This window comes from Balaenoptera borealis, assembly GCF_965194805.1.
Source record: "Balaenoptera borealis genome assembly, chromosome: X".
NCBI lineage: Eukaryota > Metazoa > Chordata > Mammalia > Artiodactyla > Balaenopteridae > Balaenoptera > Balaenoptera borealis.
This window is the reverse complement of record NC_138881.1, coordinates 36,429,252-36,449,224: the sequence shown is the minus strand read 5'-3', so window position 1 is coordinate 36,449,224 and position 19,973 is coordinate 36,429,252. Positions and strand designations below refer to the sequence as shown.

The window sequence follows — 19,973 nt, the reverse complement described above, 5'->3', positions numbered from 1 at the left end:
AATATAGGTATGAAGGTCATGACACTCAGCTTTGATTCCTTTCCACATTTTCTCTTGTGCAAGCACTCTACCAAACACTTACACAATGAATTTTATTGTATCTAGTGTTCTTTGCAATAGAGTCTTATTTGCTCTTATCTGGGATAATCTTCATGGTATGAATCTACCAGCTGACACTTTCAGAGTAGTCATTTCTGCTTCTCTAATACTGTCATTCAGTTTGTCTCAGAATCCTTTGAATGCTTCAGACTGTTAAACTAAATAAAATTGAAAATGGAGCTAGAGATAATTCTGTGAGGTTTCATTACCACCCTGGTACACAAAGGTACCATTATGGCAACTCTAACAGACTCTTTTTAAATCGATAAAACAGAATTCCAAGGGATAAAAATAAATATCAGAGATTAAAACCAAACTGGCAAATGGCAGGGTGGGGGAGTGGGGGTGTGGGGCCAGACTGTTCAGTGGGATTTAAATACTTAAGTCTTGATAATTCACATCTTGCATAACTTACGGTTTTGGGCAGTTCCAGCTAGTAGAAATATAACCTAAAACCAGAAAGTCAAGTCCCAAAAGCTTTAAACTTATCAAATGTGTATCTGTACTTAAACTCACATTATTTATAGGAAAGGTCCCCTGGTTGTCACTTAACAGTGGTGCTTCTCAGATGATCTTTGGTGAATGACCAGTTTATCACTAATCTATCATGGGACGTTAATTTTTTTGAAATAAGTTTATTGAAATATAATTTACATATCATAAAATTCAGCTGTTTTAAGTGTACAATTCAGTGACTTGTAGTAAATTTACTGAGTTTTGCAACAATAACCACAATCCAGTTTTAGAACAATTAGAACATTTCCGTTGCCTCAGAAAGATGCTCATTTACAGTTAATCCCCATTCCCAGCCTCAGCCCCAGGCAACTATGAATCTTCTTTCTGTTTTTGTAGATTTTTCTTTTCTGGACATTTCCTATAAATGGAATCATAAAATATGTGGTCTTCTGTGACTGGCTTCTTTCATTTAGCATAATGTTTCGGGATTCATCCATGTTGAAGCATGTACCAGTACTCCATTCCTTTTCGTGGCTAACTAACATTCCATTGTATGGCTAGGCCACATTTTATTCATCCATTCATCAGTTGATGGACATTTGGATTGTTTCCACTTTTTTGGCTCTTATGAATAATGCAGCTGTGAGTATTCATGTGCAAATGTATGGCTGGACTTCTCATTCCACTAGGAATGGAATTACTGGATCATACAGTAAATTTAAGTTTTTAAAGAAGTTTCCATACTAGTTTCCAAAGTAGTTGTGCCATTTTACAGTCACATCAGCAGTGTATGAGGGTTTCCATTTCTCTACATCCTTGTCAGTGCTCGTTACTGTCTTTGACAGTGGCCATCCTAGTGAGTGGGATAGGTATCTGACTGTGGTTTTTACTTACATTTTCTAGGGACTAATGGTGTTGGGCATCTGTTCATGTGATTACTTTTTTTATAGCATGCAATGAAAACAAATTCTAGAAAAAAGAATTGAAAAAACATGTTCAAAATATAAGCCCCAATTTTTTTATTAGAGTGAACAGACATAAAATTGCATTTCAATACATAAAATCAGAACAAAAAATATAAGAAAAAAATTCAAAATCTGTTTTTCATTGAAAGTGAACATATACAGACAAGATACTCGTCACTCAAATTTTTTGTTCTGCAAAGTCATAACAAAAAAGTTGAGTGAAATAGCAATCCCATATATGCTTTGAAAGAATATCTTGTACTTATTATTCACATATTTATAATTTATATATATTACATTTGTAATAGATTTAGAATTTTTAATGTGGCAAATGAGCTTGTTTCTGGTTTGTTGTAATTTATCTAATCTAGGTTGGATTGATGATGATGAAAATCACAGGAGATAATGTGTATCTTAAATGTTTCCATGTTTTTTTTAAAATAACATACATAGTAGAGATACCAGTCTCACAAAGGTATGTTGATGAGAGTGGAAGTAGAGATCTGAAAGCAGTTTTTGCAAGTTCAGAATATTGGTTTTTAACTGTCATCCAAAATGAGGCAAGTATTGATGTATTTTAAAAATTTATTTTCATTCTTTTATTAATAGTCAGTTCTAGCAATTGATCCTGTGAAGCTGTAGTTAAATTTCTTTTTCAGGGTGAAAAAGCAGTTTCCAGATTCTATACATTTTTGGGGTAATAGTTGACAAAATGCCCGTAAAATATTATATATTAAACATGGTTTTACTGCACATGACTAGTACACATTTTGTATCCCATGCGGCTCACCACAGAAATGCAACAGCACCCAAACTGGTCTGTACCCTGTTATGCAAGGCAAGCCTACTGATCATGAGCTTGGATGTTGTGGCACTGTTATGTTGCTGTGAAAAGCTTCTAAATTTGTATTCTTATTTTTTGAGTTGTCTCATTGTGGATCAGTGAGAGTTTGTGTACCAATCATTTTATCCCTTTTTCACGTATTATATGGTATCCTAGCCTCAAGGATAGATAAAAGGAATAAGAGGAGTACTGTAGTAGAAGCATCAAAGTGAAATCTGGTGGCTTAACTGAGAGAGAGGGGAAGAAGGTAAGCAGCACTTACTGGCACCTGCTAGGCATACCCATCACTTTATATGCACAGTATAAAAACTGGGACTGAATATCTCCAGTGATACCAGAAAAATGAGATTCTTTTATACTTATTGTTTGTTGTTCTATTTTGTTTTATAAACACTTCAGGCTTTTTATAAAAAATGTTGATTAGTTTGTGCTGTCTTATAAACCATAGGAAATCTTTCATCTCCTATAATAAACTGATACAGTGTCTCAGCCTTAATACTAGTTAATTCTACCTTATTAATTAAAAACCATTCACACTGGAGTTTAAACTCCTTAAACTAGAACTAGAACTAACAGTCCAGTACAAAACTAGAGAAATGATTCATCATTATGGTCATGTGTCCTTTTACTAGTTCAGTTAAATTTCATATTAATTGGTTTCTTAGTGGTCTTTAATAATCTATTTATAAATCAGTAGCACACAGTTAATCAGAAAAGTCTATGATTTTGTGATTTGGATTATCTCTTTTAAGGTTTTGGCTTGGACAACAGCGTTGCAGACAATCTATAAAACACTTGCCTACAATAAGCAGTGAAACATTGCAGCTGTCCAATTATTCAACCCATCCTATTGGAAACCTTTCTAAGAATAAGCTGTTCATTAAACTTACCCGTCTTCCACAGTACTACATTGTAAGTATGCAAAGGGGTGATTTGGGTGATCGAGTTCAGTAATTCTATTAGTATCTTGAATAATTTATTGTTTGGTTTAATTTGCAAATGTATTTTATTGGATATTTGAATTTTGTATAGTGATTCTCAACCCAGGAGAGGGGAGAGATGGTAGGGATGAGGGAGAGAGGAAAATCATGTCTGTAAGAAATTATATAATGATTAGGCAGGGTTGGTGAATATAAGGTATGCCCCTATCCCTCACCCTAGGATCTCTCCTGTAGTGAGGCCTAGTTTCTGCTTGGAATGAGGCATCTCTGTGTAAGAAAAAATTTGAAAGCAACTACTGTGAAGGTTTGGAGATGTTTTGGTGTCAGATAAACTTGTTTGGTTTTAATCAAATGTTAACTTGCATAACGCTGCCTTTTAAATACGGCTGACTAAAGTAGCTTTATTTTCTCATCCTTAATTGATTGAAGACATATATATCCATTTTATTGATTGCATGTACCTTTCAGTACACAGTAAAATCCTCATTCCTTTTACACTCTAGATGTTTTCTAGTAGTTTCTTTGAGATCATTGAATTGGTTAAAATTTGCAAGAGTTTGAAATATGGACTCATATATTTTATAAATATATTTCCTGCTTGTAGAAATTTTTGTGTACACCAAGTAGATACTTTTAGATAAGATTCTAAGGTGTTTGAAACAACTTAATTCAGGATTGTTGGTTGAAGGTAATGGGAGTGAATTTTTTTTAAGGTTTTAAGCTGTACTTTTAAAAGATACTGTCATAAAAAGGTACCCTGTGTAGCCTGATATATCTTAAGTTAGGGTTACTTATGTCGATGAATAAGTCTGTCATGGATGTGAAGTTCACTTTTTTCTGAATTCTAAAACACCAGCTGTGGAACTAGATCTGGCACATGACAGAACATTGTTGTTTCAGTTCTCCGTGAGCTGCCCGGTCTACATATGAAATGACATACATAATAATCAAACCTATGAACACACAAAGATCTTTTGTACCCAGCCACACACAAAATAAAATGGTTATAATTTATTACTTTCTGACCTTATTTAGTATCAACAAAAAGCCAGGCTTTAAGTTTCAGTGACTAGTGATTTACTATAAAGCAATAATTTGTTTCACATGGTTTAGACCAAAACTGAATGTATACTACTCTTCATCCTTCATCTTTCTCACTTAGGGATGATACATTCATAGTAGTGGGAAAAACTACCATGGACATTAAGAACAGAGGAAAGTCTTACTGCCTTTAAATGTCTTTCTGCTATTTTACTTTCGCCAGCTTTATTGAGATATAATTTATATACAGTAAAAATTCAGACGTTTTAGTGTCTGAAGTTTAATAAATGCATACAGTTTTGTAACTGCCATCACCCCCCAGAACTGCCTCATGCTCCCCTCTATAATCAGACCCTCCCCCCACTCTCATCTAGTGACCATGGACCTGTTTTCTGTCTGTAGTTTTGCCTTTCAGTTTAGTTTCTTTCACTCAGCATAATGCCTTTGATTTTCATCCATATCGTTGTATATATGATAGTTCATTCTTTTTATTGCTGAGTAGTGTTGCATGGTATGGATGTATCACAGTTTGTTTAACCAGCCTCTCATTGAAGGCCATCTGGGTTGTTTCCAGTTTGGGGCAATTGTGAATAAAGCCGCTATAAGCCTTTGCATATAGATTTTTTTGTGAACATAAGTTTTCTTTTGGATAAGTAACTAAAAGTGGGATTGTTGGGTCATACGCTAAGTGTATGCTTAGCTTTATAAGAAACTGCCAAACTGTTTTCCAAAGTGGCCAGACCATCTTGCATTCCTGCCAGCAATACATGAGAGTTCTAGTTGCCCTGCAATTCTTGCCAGCACTTGGTATTGTGATTTTTAAAAAAATGTTAGCTATTCGGGACTTCCCTGGTGGCTCAGTGGTTAAGAATCCGCCTGGTTAAGAATCCGCCTGCCAATGCAGGGGACACAGGTTCGAGCCCTGGTCTGGGAGGATCCCACATGCTGCGGAGTAACTAAGCCTGTGTGCCACAACTACTGAGCCTGCACTCTAGAGCCCGCGAGCCACAACTACTGAGCCTGTGTGCCACAACTACTGGAGCCCATGCTCCGCAACACGAGAAGCCACCGCAATGAGAAGCTCGCACACCACAACAAAGAGAAGCCCCCGCTCGCCACAACGAGAGAAAGCCCACGTGCAGCAACGAAGACCCAATGCAGCCAAAAATAAATAAATACATAACTTAATAATAAAAAAACCCATAAACCACAACAGTAATTTCTTAAAATAAAAATGTTAGCCATTCTGATAGACGTGTAGTGGTATCTTATTGTAGTCTTGATTTATGCTGCCCTGATGGCTGATGATGTTGAATATCATTTCATGTGCTGATTTGCCATCCGTATATCTTTAGTGAAGTTCCATTTTACTTTTAATCCTTCCATTTCCTCAGGGGCCTCAGCGTTGATGCTTACGTGTTGACCAAACAATTTCCTGAAGAGAGTGTGTGGGGAGGAGGGGGTGGAGAGAAGGGAGGCAGGAACAGAGACATAAAAGTGTGTGTTGGTCAAGAGCCTTGTCCAATGGCATTCATGTCTCTCACTTCTTAAAGTATTTAGGGGACTTTTCTTAAATTGTAGGTAGACCTTGAAAATAGTAAGCTGTTATAGTGAGTAAGAGCAAGGTCTCTGGATCCAGACTTCTAGGATCAAAACGTTTCACTTCTCAGCTCTGAGACCTTGGGCAATTAACCTAATTTTTTTGTCCCTCAGTTTCTTTATCAGAAAAATGAAGATAAGAATCCCTACTTCATAGAGTTTTTAGGAGGATTAAATGTGTTAACATCCGTCAAGTACTTAGGACAGTACGTGGCACATAGTAAGTTCTATGTCAGTGGTAACTACTGTTGATGTTATCCTCACAGTGACTGTATATTTCAGTTGAAAAATCAAGGTTTATTTTTATATGCTTCCAAGTATGAGAGGTAGTTGTCATTTTTCCTGTGCCGTAAGAGTGGAATTCTTAGGCTGTTTCATTGGTTAAGAGAGACAGCAGGGCAATTTAAAATAGATACCATTCTAGAAAATCTAGCAGACCCGCTGGACTTAAGCAGAAAATGTTTTCAATTTATAAGCTAAGGTATGAATTCAAGAACACCTAATGCCGATGGTCTAAATGTTCCATTTGCTCTAGTTTATGGTTGCATTTACTTTTATCATTGTTCTTTAGCCTGATCTATTTTTTTAGAAAACAGATTACATATTTAATTGCAGTGCTTTTTTTTTTTTGAGATCATGACTGATTTGTCCTTGTTTAAAGAAAAAAGACATCCACATTAGGTATATAATTCTGAGCCCTACTTGATATAAGGAGGAAAATATCCAACACTTATCAGTTATGTCTCTGAGTCTCATTTCTGATTTGGGGCCTTTTTAGGTTGTGGAGATGTTGGAGGTTCCCAATAAACCCACACAGCTGTCATACAAGTACTACTTCATGTCTGTGAATGCTGCAGATCGTGAAGACAGCCCTGTCATGGCCCTCCTGCTGCAGCAGTTCAAGGAAAACATCCAGGAATTAGTTTATCGTACAAAAAACGGGAAACAGCCTAGAAGCAGTACCAAGCGCAAGGTATGATCACATACAGAAATGAACACAGGGTTTGCGTGTATTAACTTTGCTGTGCTCTTTAACCATTTTTAAATGGGAAAGAATTTGGTATGGTTTTTAAGAGACTGAACAGCAATAAGGTTTAGGTAACAAATGTCTACATATTCTTGAAAATGTTTCTCTCTTAATTAATAATTATATACCATTTTCCACAAGACAGCTTGTTAAATACATAATATTTACTACTAAATTTCCAGCGTTTAGGTCAATATTTGCTCAGTAAATATTTGTTGAATGAATTAACATTTGTTTTGGTTAACCTTGACTTTTGTTATAGTAGTACAACTGCCTTAACTAATTGCATCACATGTACTTTTTTTACCCACTTGCGTTCTTTACTTAAATTCTAGTTGTCTGATGATCTGTGTCCAGTAGAACCCAAGAAAACCAAACGATCAGGAGAAATGTGTGCCTTCAATAAAGTTCTAGCTCACTTTGTCGCTATGTGTGATACAAATATGCCATTTGTAGGACTTCGGTTGGAGGTAATTTGGGGTACTCTGAGTAATTTTTAAATGCCTTGCTAAAGCTACATGAATTCCATTAGGAGAACCAGATGGTTGTGATCTTGTATATTTTGGGAGGGGTGGGGTTGAAATCACAGCATCTCGTGGTATACATGTAAAACATGACTTAAATTATTTCATCTCTCTGGTTCCAAATTGTGGGCCTTCTGTTCTTTGTGGAAATGGAAAGTAAATTCTTCCTAGTTTAAAAAAAAACAAAAGGACAACTTTTGAGAATTAACATCTTACTTTTATACCTCTTAGAAGCATGATTTACCCTTTTAGAGATGGTTAGTTGATAAAGGGGTGACTCATTTTTCAGTGGGTGAAGCTGTACATATTGCTTACTAATAAAATTGGGTTCCTTTCTGAGAAGCAGGTCAGAAAGAATATTAAACTAAATTTTTACTTTTTTCCCATGGAAGAAGCAGTAGACTTATGCAGAGTTAGTGTCTTTCAAGAGTACACAATTGTGATATCCAGCATGATCCCCAATCATGAAAGTAAAGGGAGGTAACAGAACCTGCATTTTTGTATTTCCAAAAAGGGCTTTGGCCAAGGATTGGCAGCCCTTAAAAGTAATACATCAAAACCTTAATTATTTCCCTCTAGTTTAAAGTTTTACTTTCTGTAAGACTCCTCCCCTCTGTAAATTATTGGGACTGAAGAAGAGACCTAGAAACATGGAAGTGGATTATTTCAGTTGGGCTGATGATGATAGTCTTGGGAAGACTTGTTGAAAACATTTTGATGCTTTAGAGCAGGAATCAGCAGACTTTTTCTATAAAGGGCCAGATGGTAAATATTTTAGGCCTTTGTGGGTCATAGTCTTTTATTACAGCTTTTCAAATCTGCTGTTGTAGTGTGAGCCAGCCATAGTTGATATTTAAACAAATGAGTGTGGCTATGTTCCAGCAAAACTTTATTTACCAAAACAGGCAGTGGCTGGATTTGGCCCACGAGCTGTTGTATGCCAACCGCTGCTTTATAGGGCTTTGGGATCTGAAGGCCGAGAATAAGGTGTGAAATTGTGAGGAGCAGCAGTAGCCCAGAAAATCCAAGCCCAGAAATAGGCTAAAGTAGATACTTATGTCCACGATGTCCCAGCTCCTAGAACTGTGAGTTTGACAGATGTCCTCTTGTCTGGGAACTGGCCAAAGCTCCAAAACTGTGCAGTGTCCGTGCTTCTATCTACTTAACTGTGTTGTTGGGCTTTTTCATCGTGCCATGTGGATTGGTTACATGAATGTCATTCAGTTACTCCCTTGCAGTGGGAAGGGAGGCTACACGATGCCCAGGGACAGTGTAATGCCTCATTCATCGTCTGCTGTCTTCCCCATTACCCACAGGCTAGAAGTCGCAAAAACTTGTGTCTTCATAGTGTCCCTATAGACACCTGTAGACATATGGCCTCTGTCCCCCTTCTCTGTGCTCCTATACCTGTTGCACACATAGGCCATGTAACATTCTGTAGTAGTCTACTGAACTCAGTCAAGCTGTTAAAAACTTAACTTTTTCTTCTCTCAATGAAAAAGACATGTTAAAGGTAAAAGCAAGCACATTTTCTGCTTAAGGTAATTTATATTGAAATGTGAGTAACTAAATCTAATCTTACCAGGAATGTTTATATTTCTGATCCATAGAAGAGAAGCAGTGTTTTTGAGCCCTCCCACACTTTGCTTCCTTTTGAATCTGGACCCCTACTGCCTATTTGGTCAGCAGCTATTTTCCTAAACCTCTGGTCTTCCCAGGCCCAAAGAGCAGGGCTCAGTGAAATGCTTAGGGCTGCCTTAAATCCTTTCTGGAACAAGGTGGGTATAAATAAATAAATAGTCTGTCAGAGAAGACCTGGGAATATGTGCTGAAGGCAAGCATTTCTTTGCTAGATCAGATGACTTCCTGGCATACCCAAATAACCTGTAGTTCCACTGATAGGGCCTCAGGCACTATCCCTGCATTTATCTTTTTAACTCATTTACTGAGTCCTCCAATTGGGAATGATATCTCACTGGGTAAATGCATAAAGTGGAAATCTTTTCTTCTTGGGTTTCACAGAGGAAATAGTTGTTAAAAATAAAAATGTATTCCAGAAAAGTTATAAACTGAAAAATATTGTTTGTGATTAAAAATGAGATGTGGCTATGACTCGAACTTTGTTTTCAAACAAACATAATTGAATCACACAAGAAAACCAGTCTTATTTGGTCTCCCAGGAAATCGGATGATGGGGGCACAATGTTCATGCCTAATATGTTGTCACTTTGGGACAGAGTGACCCTAGTACAGATGCCACGAGAATAGAGACAGTAGTACTTAGAAAAGGTAGTTTCCTTTGTAAAATTGGTGGTCTGACATAACTGTGCTTTTCTCTTTTCAGCTGTCCAATCTGGAGATTCCACATCAAGGAGTGCAAATGGAAGGTGATGGCTTCAGTCACGCGATTCGCTTATTGAAGTAAGTCCCGGTCATGTGTCTGACTTGGGGCCACACGCTGCAGCCACATTGCCAGTGCTGCACCTCTCCTTCCGTGAGTCAGCATAAAGCAGAGTTCAGAACCTGCGGATGTCACAGATTTCTGCATGGAATTACTGCAGTCTGGGGGAGCATTCTCTTTCACCTGCCAAGTGGAGATCCAGCAGCACTTGGTATTTTAGGATGTCTTTCCTCTGGCTTATCTTTCATTCTTTCAACAGGTGTTTACTGAGTGTGAGTATGTGTCAGCCTTGAATTCTGATAGGGCCCTTCAGGATGCTGTGGGTTCACATAGCAGGGGGATCTGGGCCAGTTCAGAAGTCAGGAAGGGTATCCCTGAGGAAGTACCAGTTGTACCTAGACTGAAGGAGAGGTGAGAATTAGCCAGAGGAAAGGGAGCTAGAGTGGGAGTGGGCATCCCTAACCGGAAGGAATAACTGCTAAAATGAAGGCTTAAAGGGAAGAGAAAGCTCGGCATCCTGGAACTGAAGGAAGTTGGGCGTGGCAGGAGTTAGGAGAGATGAGCCTAGAGACGTAAGCAGGAAGGGGTCAGATCCTGTAAGGCCTTTGTAAGTGTCCTTAAGGAATGTAGACTTTACCACAATGGCAGTAAGAAGCCATCAGATGATTTTAAGCAGAAACTGACATCATTAGATAGGTGTTTTTGAAAGCTCACCCTGATAGGGGAATAAGACTGAAGTAGCAAAACTAGTTGCTGAAATGGTTCACACCAGAGTTCTTGGTAGCTTGGACCAGAGAAAGTTCCATAAGGACTTAGGGGATGAAATCTTAAGGGGTTGGTGATTAGATTGATGTCGGAGGTGAGAAAGAGGAGAAGGTGGCAAAGATAACTCTTAGTTTTATCTCGGGCAAATGATGGATGACAGTGATGTTTTCCGAGACGGGACTGAAGATGTGAGTTTGAAGGGGCTTTGCTAAGTTTGAGGTGCCTAGACATCCCTTTGGGCAGGCAGGGGTGTGTCTCAAGCCCAGGTGACTGGTCTGGGCAGGAGAAGTAAATGAGTCAGTACCAAGGTGAAAGTAATTGAGCTGGGATAGTAACTTAGATCACCAGGAAAGAGCACGCAGAGGGAGATGGGCAGAGGGCTTCGTTCTAAACGGATAGAGGACAAGGGGGCCAAAGGATGCTTAGAGGGAAAACTAAGGCAGCGTGTGTGATTTATAAGGTGACCAGGATGGACTTGCAAAGCTAGAATGCCATTTAAGAGATCAGCCTTTTTAGCGCACAAAGCAGTTTTCTTTTTTGGGCATTTGTATTGTTTATTAGACGTTGCTTAATAATATAAATCATAGAAGCAATTTTTATTTATTGAATTCCTGTCTGCCAAGACGTGGCGGCTCTGCAATTTGAGCCAGCGGGGCTTTAATTTTTGTTACTTGGGAATCAATTTGCCCTGCGGAAGATGGGAAGGACTTGCAGATAGCGTGCACTCCACCCATGTGTCATGGTGCTCACGTTAGATAAAGAGTTGAAGAACTAGAATAGCTGCCCTGCCTGGTTACCTTAATGCCATCTCCACAAAAAGCTTTCTGGGGAGAGAGCTGGTCTTAGAATAGACATCAAAAGGAAAATGTAAAACTTTTAATTAATTTGCCTTTGGTTTTATATTACTTCTGCCTAAAGTATAGGATTTTTTTCTGTTTACTCGTTTTGACAACTGTAGATTAATAGATGATGATAACGTTTGTGTTCTATTCTCTTAGTTATATTTTTCATGTTTTGCAAGAATCTTAAAATATCTTGCTCTCGGCATTTTTACAAAAGAAATTTCAGTCCCCTTTATTCTTGAACTCAAGAGAATTCATTATAGTCCTTACCTGGAGAAGAAGCACTTCATATTTTTTAATCTTCATTTTACAATAATTTTTGAGAAAGTCTTTACTATATCCTGGCTATTGTTTTCTTTATTTAAAACTTAAAAGGAAAGTATATAGAATGGATAAAGAGATCTGTTTTGTACAAGCTGTCCATTATCGGGGGTATTTTCTTCATAGAAATGAAGAAGGAAAAAATAATAAATGTCTAAATATGATTTTATTAAATTAAAATCTGGCATAGATCTAATTATAATTAGTAAGTAATTGCTCTAATATATTTCATCTTCAGAAACTCTTCTTTTAAGCATTTAGTCCTAGGTATATTCTTATTAAATGGGAGCATGACTTCAAAGCTTTAAAATTGAGCACATTTTTCTCCTCTTTGCTAAAAAATATGTTCTGTTCTTGTTCAACTTATCTCCTTGAAAATCTGCTGAGCAGGCCTCCTTGCTGTATCTCTGAAAATATCATGGTAAACACCTTAGACTGCTCTGGTTCATGGGCCTGTTGCCTTGTGCAAACTCAAGAGCCTCGATCCCACCGCACAGATGACACAGTCTCGAGAGCAGCATGCTCGCAGTGCCTTGTTTTGAGCTCTTAAGCAAACTTTCCACCCTCTCCTGAACTAACATTACAGTAATGGGCAGTGGGGCTGGTCCTCCAGCCACGCCCACAAGGTTTTTTCATCTCGTGATTCGTTTGCCTCTGGTAGCTTATGCAAGTAATGCAGAGGCCCAGCTCTTTTTGCAAGTTGTGTGACTCGGCTTGTCAGTTATGCGACTGAGTCCTTCTGCATATGCACGTGCAATCTATATAAAATCCACCCCACTTTCCTTGTAGGTGCAATTGTGCTGCTTTTACTAGCACTTTGAGTGATCCTCCTCCCCACTTTTGCACCGCCGGGACATAACGTGGTTACTGATGTTTGTAAAATCCCTCAGAACGAAACTGACACACAGCACATGATGGCCGAGAAGGAGCACTGCTGACACACATCTGCCCTAGAAGACCAAAGCTTACTTTCTAAATTTGTTCAGTACTCAGAATTACAGGAGAAAAATCAGTCAGGAGTAGCTGTTTAGATCAAAACACTTTTTTGAAATGATAGAAATTTTCAGATATGTTAAATCCATTGTCCGGGAAACATCTTCCTCGGTTCTTAATTTTTGGCGAATATATTGAATAATAGTATTTTGTGTTTGTAATGATTTTGTCAGGTTTCCTTTTGGGGGAACCTGGTTTTTTTTTTTTTTTCCACCTCACATGATCATGCAGGGAGGATTAAAGTTATTGTTATTTCTCTCTGTTACATGTATAACCTTAAAAGCAAGTAGATATTTTGCAGGTTCCTTGAAATAAAGCCAATTATATCGGTATCACAGATTAAGAAAGTGACATAGAATGCATTTTCAGGGTCGTGTTGCCCCTGAGAACATAAATTGGAAGGAGTCTTACTTAATTCTTACTTCAAAACATGCTGACTTCTATGTGTTCATTTTCTAACCAGATGGATTTCATGAAATACCTATTTTATGTGAAAGAAAGATAATGTACTGCATTTATATTTTCAAAATCAGGATTTTAAAAATCTATCTGAATTGGCTGCTTTATAACTACTGTGGGTTAGAGGTACATTTTGAGGGGTAAGGGCAGGCAAAAGTCTTCAGTATACCCGAAGTTGAAAGCATATGTGCAATGTATGCCATTTCTATAATAACTACCCCAAATAAGGTTGGACAGAATCTTCTTGGTAGTGAGTGATAACAAGTATGTAGTATGAAATACTAACTTTTGAAAAAACTTGAAAACCTGTACATTTAAAACAAGCTGTGGTGGAATTTTTAATTAACTGAGAAAATTTCAGTACATTAATTCTATTTTTATGCAACCTGGATAGCTTTCTTTCCCCCTACAGATTTTATTTTTTACCATATACAATCTCTGTCTCTTTTTTTCTCTCTTAAATTGTTTATTCTAGGTCAGTGGTTCTCAACCTCAGGGCAGTGTTCCCTGCCAGGGAACATTGAGCAATGTTTGGAGATATTTTTGGTTCTCATTAACTGAGAAGAAGGGGTGGGAGGTGCTACTGGCAGCTGGTAGGTAGAGGCCAGGGCTGCACAGGATAGCCCTCCACAGCAAAGAATTCTGCAGCCCAGGATGTCAGTATTGCCGACACTGAGAAACCCTGTTCTGGGTGTTATATCTGAATGAGAGGCCTGAACCAAAATGCCATATTTCTAGTTATATTTGTTGTTTTTTGCTTAGATTTTGATAATTATTATACCAAGTCTGATCATTAACTCACCTTCCCTGTGAGTTAAAGGATAACGTGTAATTAAATATCATCTCATTATTTCCTCCATTACTGAAAAAACAGCCAAAATATATTACCTCATAATGTTTTATGACAAATAAGATAGTTCATAAAGCTGCAAGAGATGGGTATTTTAAGACACCGAAGCTAATACATTCCTCTTGTATATGTGGTATATATAAGTGACAGTATGTATGTTAAATGAGTTGATACATGTGTAGCTCCATCACAATGAGTTACCTCTACAGAGGAGGAGGGGAGAAGGCGGGGGGAGATAACGAACCTGAAATTTTGTCATGGCAGTCAGTGATCAAGACTTGGTTTTACTGCAAGGAGAAACTAACATATATGAATACCTGCTGTATCAGCCACCATAAGTACTTTATATATACGTTTTGTCATGTTTTAAAATCAGTGACCCATAAGGTAATTACTTATCTCCATTTTATAGTTGCGAAACTGCAATTCAGAGAGGTTGAATGTGGCTGAGTCAGAATTAGAATGCAGGTCCCTTACTCCAAAGCCCTTGTTCTTTTCACTGTGTCATCCTGACTTCAAAGAGTGGTCTTACAAATAGTTTGTTCTCCTTAGCTTTTCCTTGAGGATGTCCTAGGTAGATTTCATAGAAAGCCAGTATCTTTGACTTTCTGAGAAATTGTGGTCTTTTCTAATAACAAGATTAAGGATGAAGGCGAACATCACTGTTAAAATGAGAGTCCTAATCCATACTGATATGAATGGAAGTGGGTTAAATGCTATTAACTGCTGTGAATTGCTATGAATTGTTTCCTTCTCTTGCAGAAGGTGCCTAGTAGTGGACTTTGAACCAAACCTCTAATATGATACCCTGCCTGTCATTGTGTAGATTGTGCTTTTGTCTTTCTGTGATATGAAGTACACTTCATATGCTGTCTTTCATCACCAGAATTCCTCCCTGTAAGGGTGTAAATGAGGAAACCCAAAAGGCTCTGGACCGCTCTCTTCTCGACTGCACTTTCCGATTACAAGGTAGAAATAACCGCACCTGGGTGGCAGAGTTAGTGTTTGCAAATTGTCCACTTAATGGCACTTCTACCAGGGAGCAAGGTGAGATGCTTCACACACTTTGTCTTTGCATATTTCTGGATTTTTTTTTGTATTGATTACTATTAATCTTTTCTTTTAATCTGTAGGACCATCCCGGCATGTTTATCTGACATATGAAAACCTGTTGTCTGAACCTGTTGGTGGTAGAAAAGTGGTTGAAATGTTCCTTAATGACTGGAATAGCATTGCACGATTATATGAGTGTGTGTTGGAATTTGCACGTTCTCTACCAGGTACAAGTGATAATCTTCCTTTGGTGCGGGGGGAAGGGGGAAGCATGCCCCACCACGCCACCGCCATTTTTAACTGAGGAAGTAAAACATGCACATTGTAAAAAAAAAAAAAAAAAAAAATCATCAGTCTATCCCCGAGAGACAGCCACTGTGATGATTCGTATATATTGAGAAGTTTCAACACACAGGTATACCAGATTATAATAATAGTGCTTATTGAGAGTTTACTGTGTGCCATACAGTGTAATAAACACTTGCTTGTATTAACTCATTCACTCCTCACAGTCACCCTATGAGGTAATTTATCATCCCTCGTTTCACAAATGAAGAAAACAAGTCACAGACACTTAAGAAACTTGCTGAAGTTCACATAGCTAATAAAGGGCAGAGCTGGAATTGGAACCCATAAACCACTATGCTATACTGCTTCAGTGCATCTCCGCCCCTGCCCTGGCCCCCTTTTGTCGAAATGGAAATTGAAGCCTACTACCTATTTATTTATTTATTATTATTACTATTATCAACCAACTAAGTAAACTATTAGAACTACTTTCAGCTTTTTTTTTTCTTCTTAAGAAATTTTTCTTTTTTTCTTTTTTAAATGTATTTATTTATTTTTGGCTGCGTTGGGTCTTCATTGCTGCGCGCGGGCTTTCTCTAGTTATGGCAAGCAGGGGCTACTCTTCGTTGTGGTGCGCGGGCTTCTCATTGCGGTGGCTTCTCTTGTTGCGGAGCATGGGCTCTAGGCACGCGGGCTTCAGTAGTTGTGGCACGCGGGCTCAGTAGTTGTGGCGCACGGGCTTAGTTGCTCTGTGGCATGTGGGATCTTCCCCGACCAGGGCTCGAACCCGTGTCCCCTGCATTGGCAGGCGGATTCTTAACTGTTGCGCCACCAGGGAAGCCCTACTACCTATTTATGCTGTTGCTATCTTTTTTCCTTTCTTTTTTTTTTTTTTTTTTAAACTAAGTTATATATACAGAGACCTTTCTATCTAGGCATATACTATTGCCAAGATGCCCTCTTTTTCAAATATATATTTTAAAATTTCGTATGTATAATCTTAAACTTCTTTTTGTTTTCTTTCTGTTTAGACATACCCACTCATCTAAACATTTTCTCAGAAGTTCGTGTTTATAATTACCGAAAACTTATCTTGTGTTATGGAACCACCAAGGGAAGTTCAGTAAGTCTATGAATTAATTAAAACTAAAGTTCCTCTCATATATCTTTAAAAAATCAAGAATTCAAAAATTCTGAAAACTTTCTTGAAATAATTGAGGGTTCAAGTAAAAATTAGGGATAAAATGGTAAATTTTAAATACTTTATTGATAAAAAATATACTATAATTCTTAACTCTTTAAAATTGAAAACAAAAAGTATACCCTCTTTGGAGTGTGTATTCTTGAAGAGTTTTGGGCAAGGTAATGTACTTTTGGTATTTATGTTTTTTTTTTTCTTCACTGATTTCAAATCTGCTTAGCAGCATGATTACTATAATGAAGATTATGTATGAATGGTCTTGAACAATGTGGTATGTCTATGCTTTTAGTCACATGGTTGTTAACATTATCTGATCCTGTATTAATCTTGAAGGTATTCCCCATAATCTGTAGTTTCTTATTTTTTTCCCCCACCCCATATGTAAAGTCCTAGAAATTTAGTATATAAACTCAGCCAGCTAGCTTCTTTCTGGACTCTTCCACATAAAGAAATTACTTAATATCAGAAATTACTTGAGTGTCTTAAAATCTGTTAACTGAAGGTGGCATCTGTTGGGGCTGGCTTCCTTTCCCTTTAATACGGTACTCACCTAGGGGGTGACTCTTATTTCGTTCAAGAGAAAATGGAAAAATAAGAAACAATGACAATTTTGAAATAAAGTTTAATCAAAAATTTTTCTTTAGCACCTTCTCCTTCTGTTTTATTTAGTAGAAGTGGGCTGTCTAACACACACATACTCAGTGAATGTCCATAGGGACAGCACATCTGGAGTTTACAGGGTCTAATGAGTTGCTTCCAAAAAAGACCTCATTTAGATCTTTGGCATTTTGCCTTACTGTTTAAACATTATTTTTTCTTCTGCTTGACTCTGTTCCTTTCTCGGTTTCTGAAACATGTAATCTCTTTGATTTAGATTAGTATCCAGTGGAATTCCATACATCAGAAATTTCACATTTCTTTGGGAACTGTTGGTCCAAACTCAGGATGCAGTAACTGTCACAATACCATTCTCCATCAGCTTCAAGAAATGTTCAACAAAACACCAAATGTGGTTCAGTTATTACAGGTAATTAAGTTCATTTTCTGTTTAAAAATAAGACTCAGTCAGTGTTAGTGTCTCGTGTAAAACTCCTCAAAAAATCATGTGGACTTAACTTGTCTTTAACGACGAAAGTTTTTATGGAATGTTCCAGAAGGACATTGTCTCATTTGTGACGATTTTACTTTGAAAATTCTGAGGTTTTAGCAGACTGGATGCTCTCACGGCATTTGTTCCTTGTAGGTACTGTTTGATACTCAGGCTCCATTGAATGCCATCAACAAACTGCCCACTGTGCCGATGTTGGGCTTGACCCAGAGAACCAACACTGCCTACCAGTGCTTCTCCATCCTGCCGCAGTCGTCCACCCACATCAGACTGGCCTTCAGGAACATGTATTGCATTGATATATACTGCCGGAGTCGAGGCGTTGTGGCAATACGCGATGGGGCCTATAGTCTTTTTGATAATAGCAAGTTAGTTGAAGGTTTTTATCCTGCACCAGGGCTCAAGGTAATGGACTTTAGTGTTTACAGCATTAGTAAACATAAATGTGCTCTCTAAAACAATTCCTTCGAGGGGGAAATAACGGCGGGGAAAGCAACAAATTCCTGTTTAAATTTAATGAGTAGCCATGTTAATTCATCATCTCTGCAACTTCATTCTGAAGGAGCTAGAACTTCTGGTAAAGTGCTGTGCCTAGGTATATGAAATGATAAGATGTCCTTCCTTTTATTTCCTTACCATGTAATGAGTGAAGATACTAAAGAGAGTCCTATTTGCTATTTGGAACTTCAAGGAACTTTAAAAGTAGTCTTTATCAGTGAATATTGAGAAGCTTTGTTCATCAGTTCAGCTGTGATACTTTTTTTTTTAAAATGTAGGGTCCTGGGCCACAACCCCTGGAGATTTTGGTGTGACAGCTCAGTTGTATGTTCTTATAGTTTAGAGTCAAATAGTTCCAAATGGCCTGTTTTGAAAATTAGTCCCAGTCTTGCCATTTTCCTACTCTGTTTTCAACTCTTACACAGTACAGCTCATTCTCTTGGTATTTACATCCTTACCTCTAAATAGCATGCTTTCATTGCTCTTTGCTGACTTCTTAGTTGAGGGCATTATCTGACTCTCATAATGGAAGATGAGGATTTAATTCTTTTTTAGTTCTTTCTTATATGTCCCTTCCCCTTTCCAGGCTGCTCCCAGTACAGATTCATCTTCTTTCTTTCCTCCAACCTTGTGATATGGTTAGGTAGCAATTTAGGTAATTTTTCAGTGTTCACATTATTATGAGTATTTAACACTATTCTACCAAGCTTACTATGATTACTTTTCCTTTCTTGCTCAGCATTTATTTTCCTGGGAACTATTAATTAACTTTTTTGTTTCTTAGCTCTCTCTGTACTTATCACTAACTCAACCTTAAAGTCTCTACCATATATGTAACTCTCCCCTCAGTACGTTCACAAATCAGATACCTTACCAGTTTCATCTTGAAGACATCTCTTCCACAGTCCTCTGACCTCCAATCTGGAATGGTAGCACTCCAGACCTTTTGCCCAGTTTTGATTTAGGAATCTGCAGAGGGGTGGTGAAGCAGGAGATTCCTTCACTTCTCTGCTGTGTTGCATGCCCTGTGGCTTGGACCCCACGTCTTGTTCTTGGTTTACTTCATTGTTTTGGTGGAATACTTTCTATGTAGCTCCCTGGGAGAAGATACACGGGAGGTTAATTTGAGACCTTGTATGTCGGAAAGCGTCTTTAGTTTAGCGTCATCTAGTTGAGAGAGCGGCTAGGTGTAGAATTCTAGGTTGCAGTCATTTTCTGTAAGAATTTTGAAGGCATTGCTCCATTGTGCCCTAGCTTCTGTTGTGACCATTGAGACATTTCATCCTGTTCCAGTTCTTGAACCTTATGTGACTAAGTGGACTCTTTCAGTCTGGAAACTTACATCCTTTTGTTGTGGGGAATTTCCTTGTGCTCTTCCTCGAGTCTTTTCCTTTGTGTTCACTGTTAGCTCTTTCTAGTACCCCTGCTGTTCTGAAGTTGGGCATCCTGGACTTATCCTCTAATTTTCTTATCTTTTCTGTTTTTTATCTCTTTGTTTCTGGGAGATTTACTTTTTTTTTTTTTTCCCAATCCTTCTATTTTTCATTTCCATCAAGAATTTTTTTTTGCCATCTTTTAAAAAATTTCCGAGAGCTCTTTTTGTTTCTGAAAGTTCATTTTATGACATCCTGTTCTATATGGCTGCATCATCTTCTCTTACCTCTTCCTGCATAATCTCCATTTCATCCACCTTTTTTT

At 37.9% G+C, this 19,973-nt stretch overlaps 1 protein-coding gene across 5 annotated transcripts in view; it reads left to right on the top strand.

Annotated features, from left to right (window-relative positions):
- Nucleotides 1–19,973, top strand: part of MED14 (mediator complex subunit 14) — a 72,064-nt gene that overhangs the window by 33,774 nt on the left and 18,317 nt on the right. For 4 of the 5 annotated variants that reach the window (XR_014239756.1, XM_082378052.1, XM_082378051.1 and 1 more), the window contains 9 exons: nt 3,117–3,276; nt 6,724–6,918; nt 7,308–7,442; nt 9,841–9,917; nt 15,014–15,174; nt 15,261–15,407; nt 16,500–16,591; nt 17,544–17,696; nt 17,913–18,182. Coding sequence is in view for 4 of the 5 variants with exons in the window: in XM_082378052.1 (XP_082234178.1) it covers nt 3,117–3,276; nt 6,724–6,918; nt 7,308–7,442; nt 9,841–9,917; nt 15,014–15,174; nt 15,261–15,407; nt 16,500–16,591; nt 17,544–17,696; nt 17,913–18,182 (1,390 nt within the window). In the remaining variant the exon portion in view is untranslated. The remainder of the gene's footprint in view (nt 1–3,116; nt 3,277–6,723; nt 6,919–7,307; nt 7,443–9,840; nt 9,918–15,013; nt 15,175–15,260; nt 15,408–16,499; nt 16,592–17,543; nt 17,697–17,912; nt 18,183–19,973) is intronic. The other variant, XM_082378053.1, reaches the window with a different exon arrangement.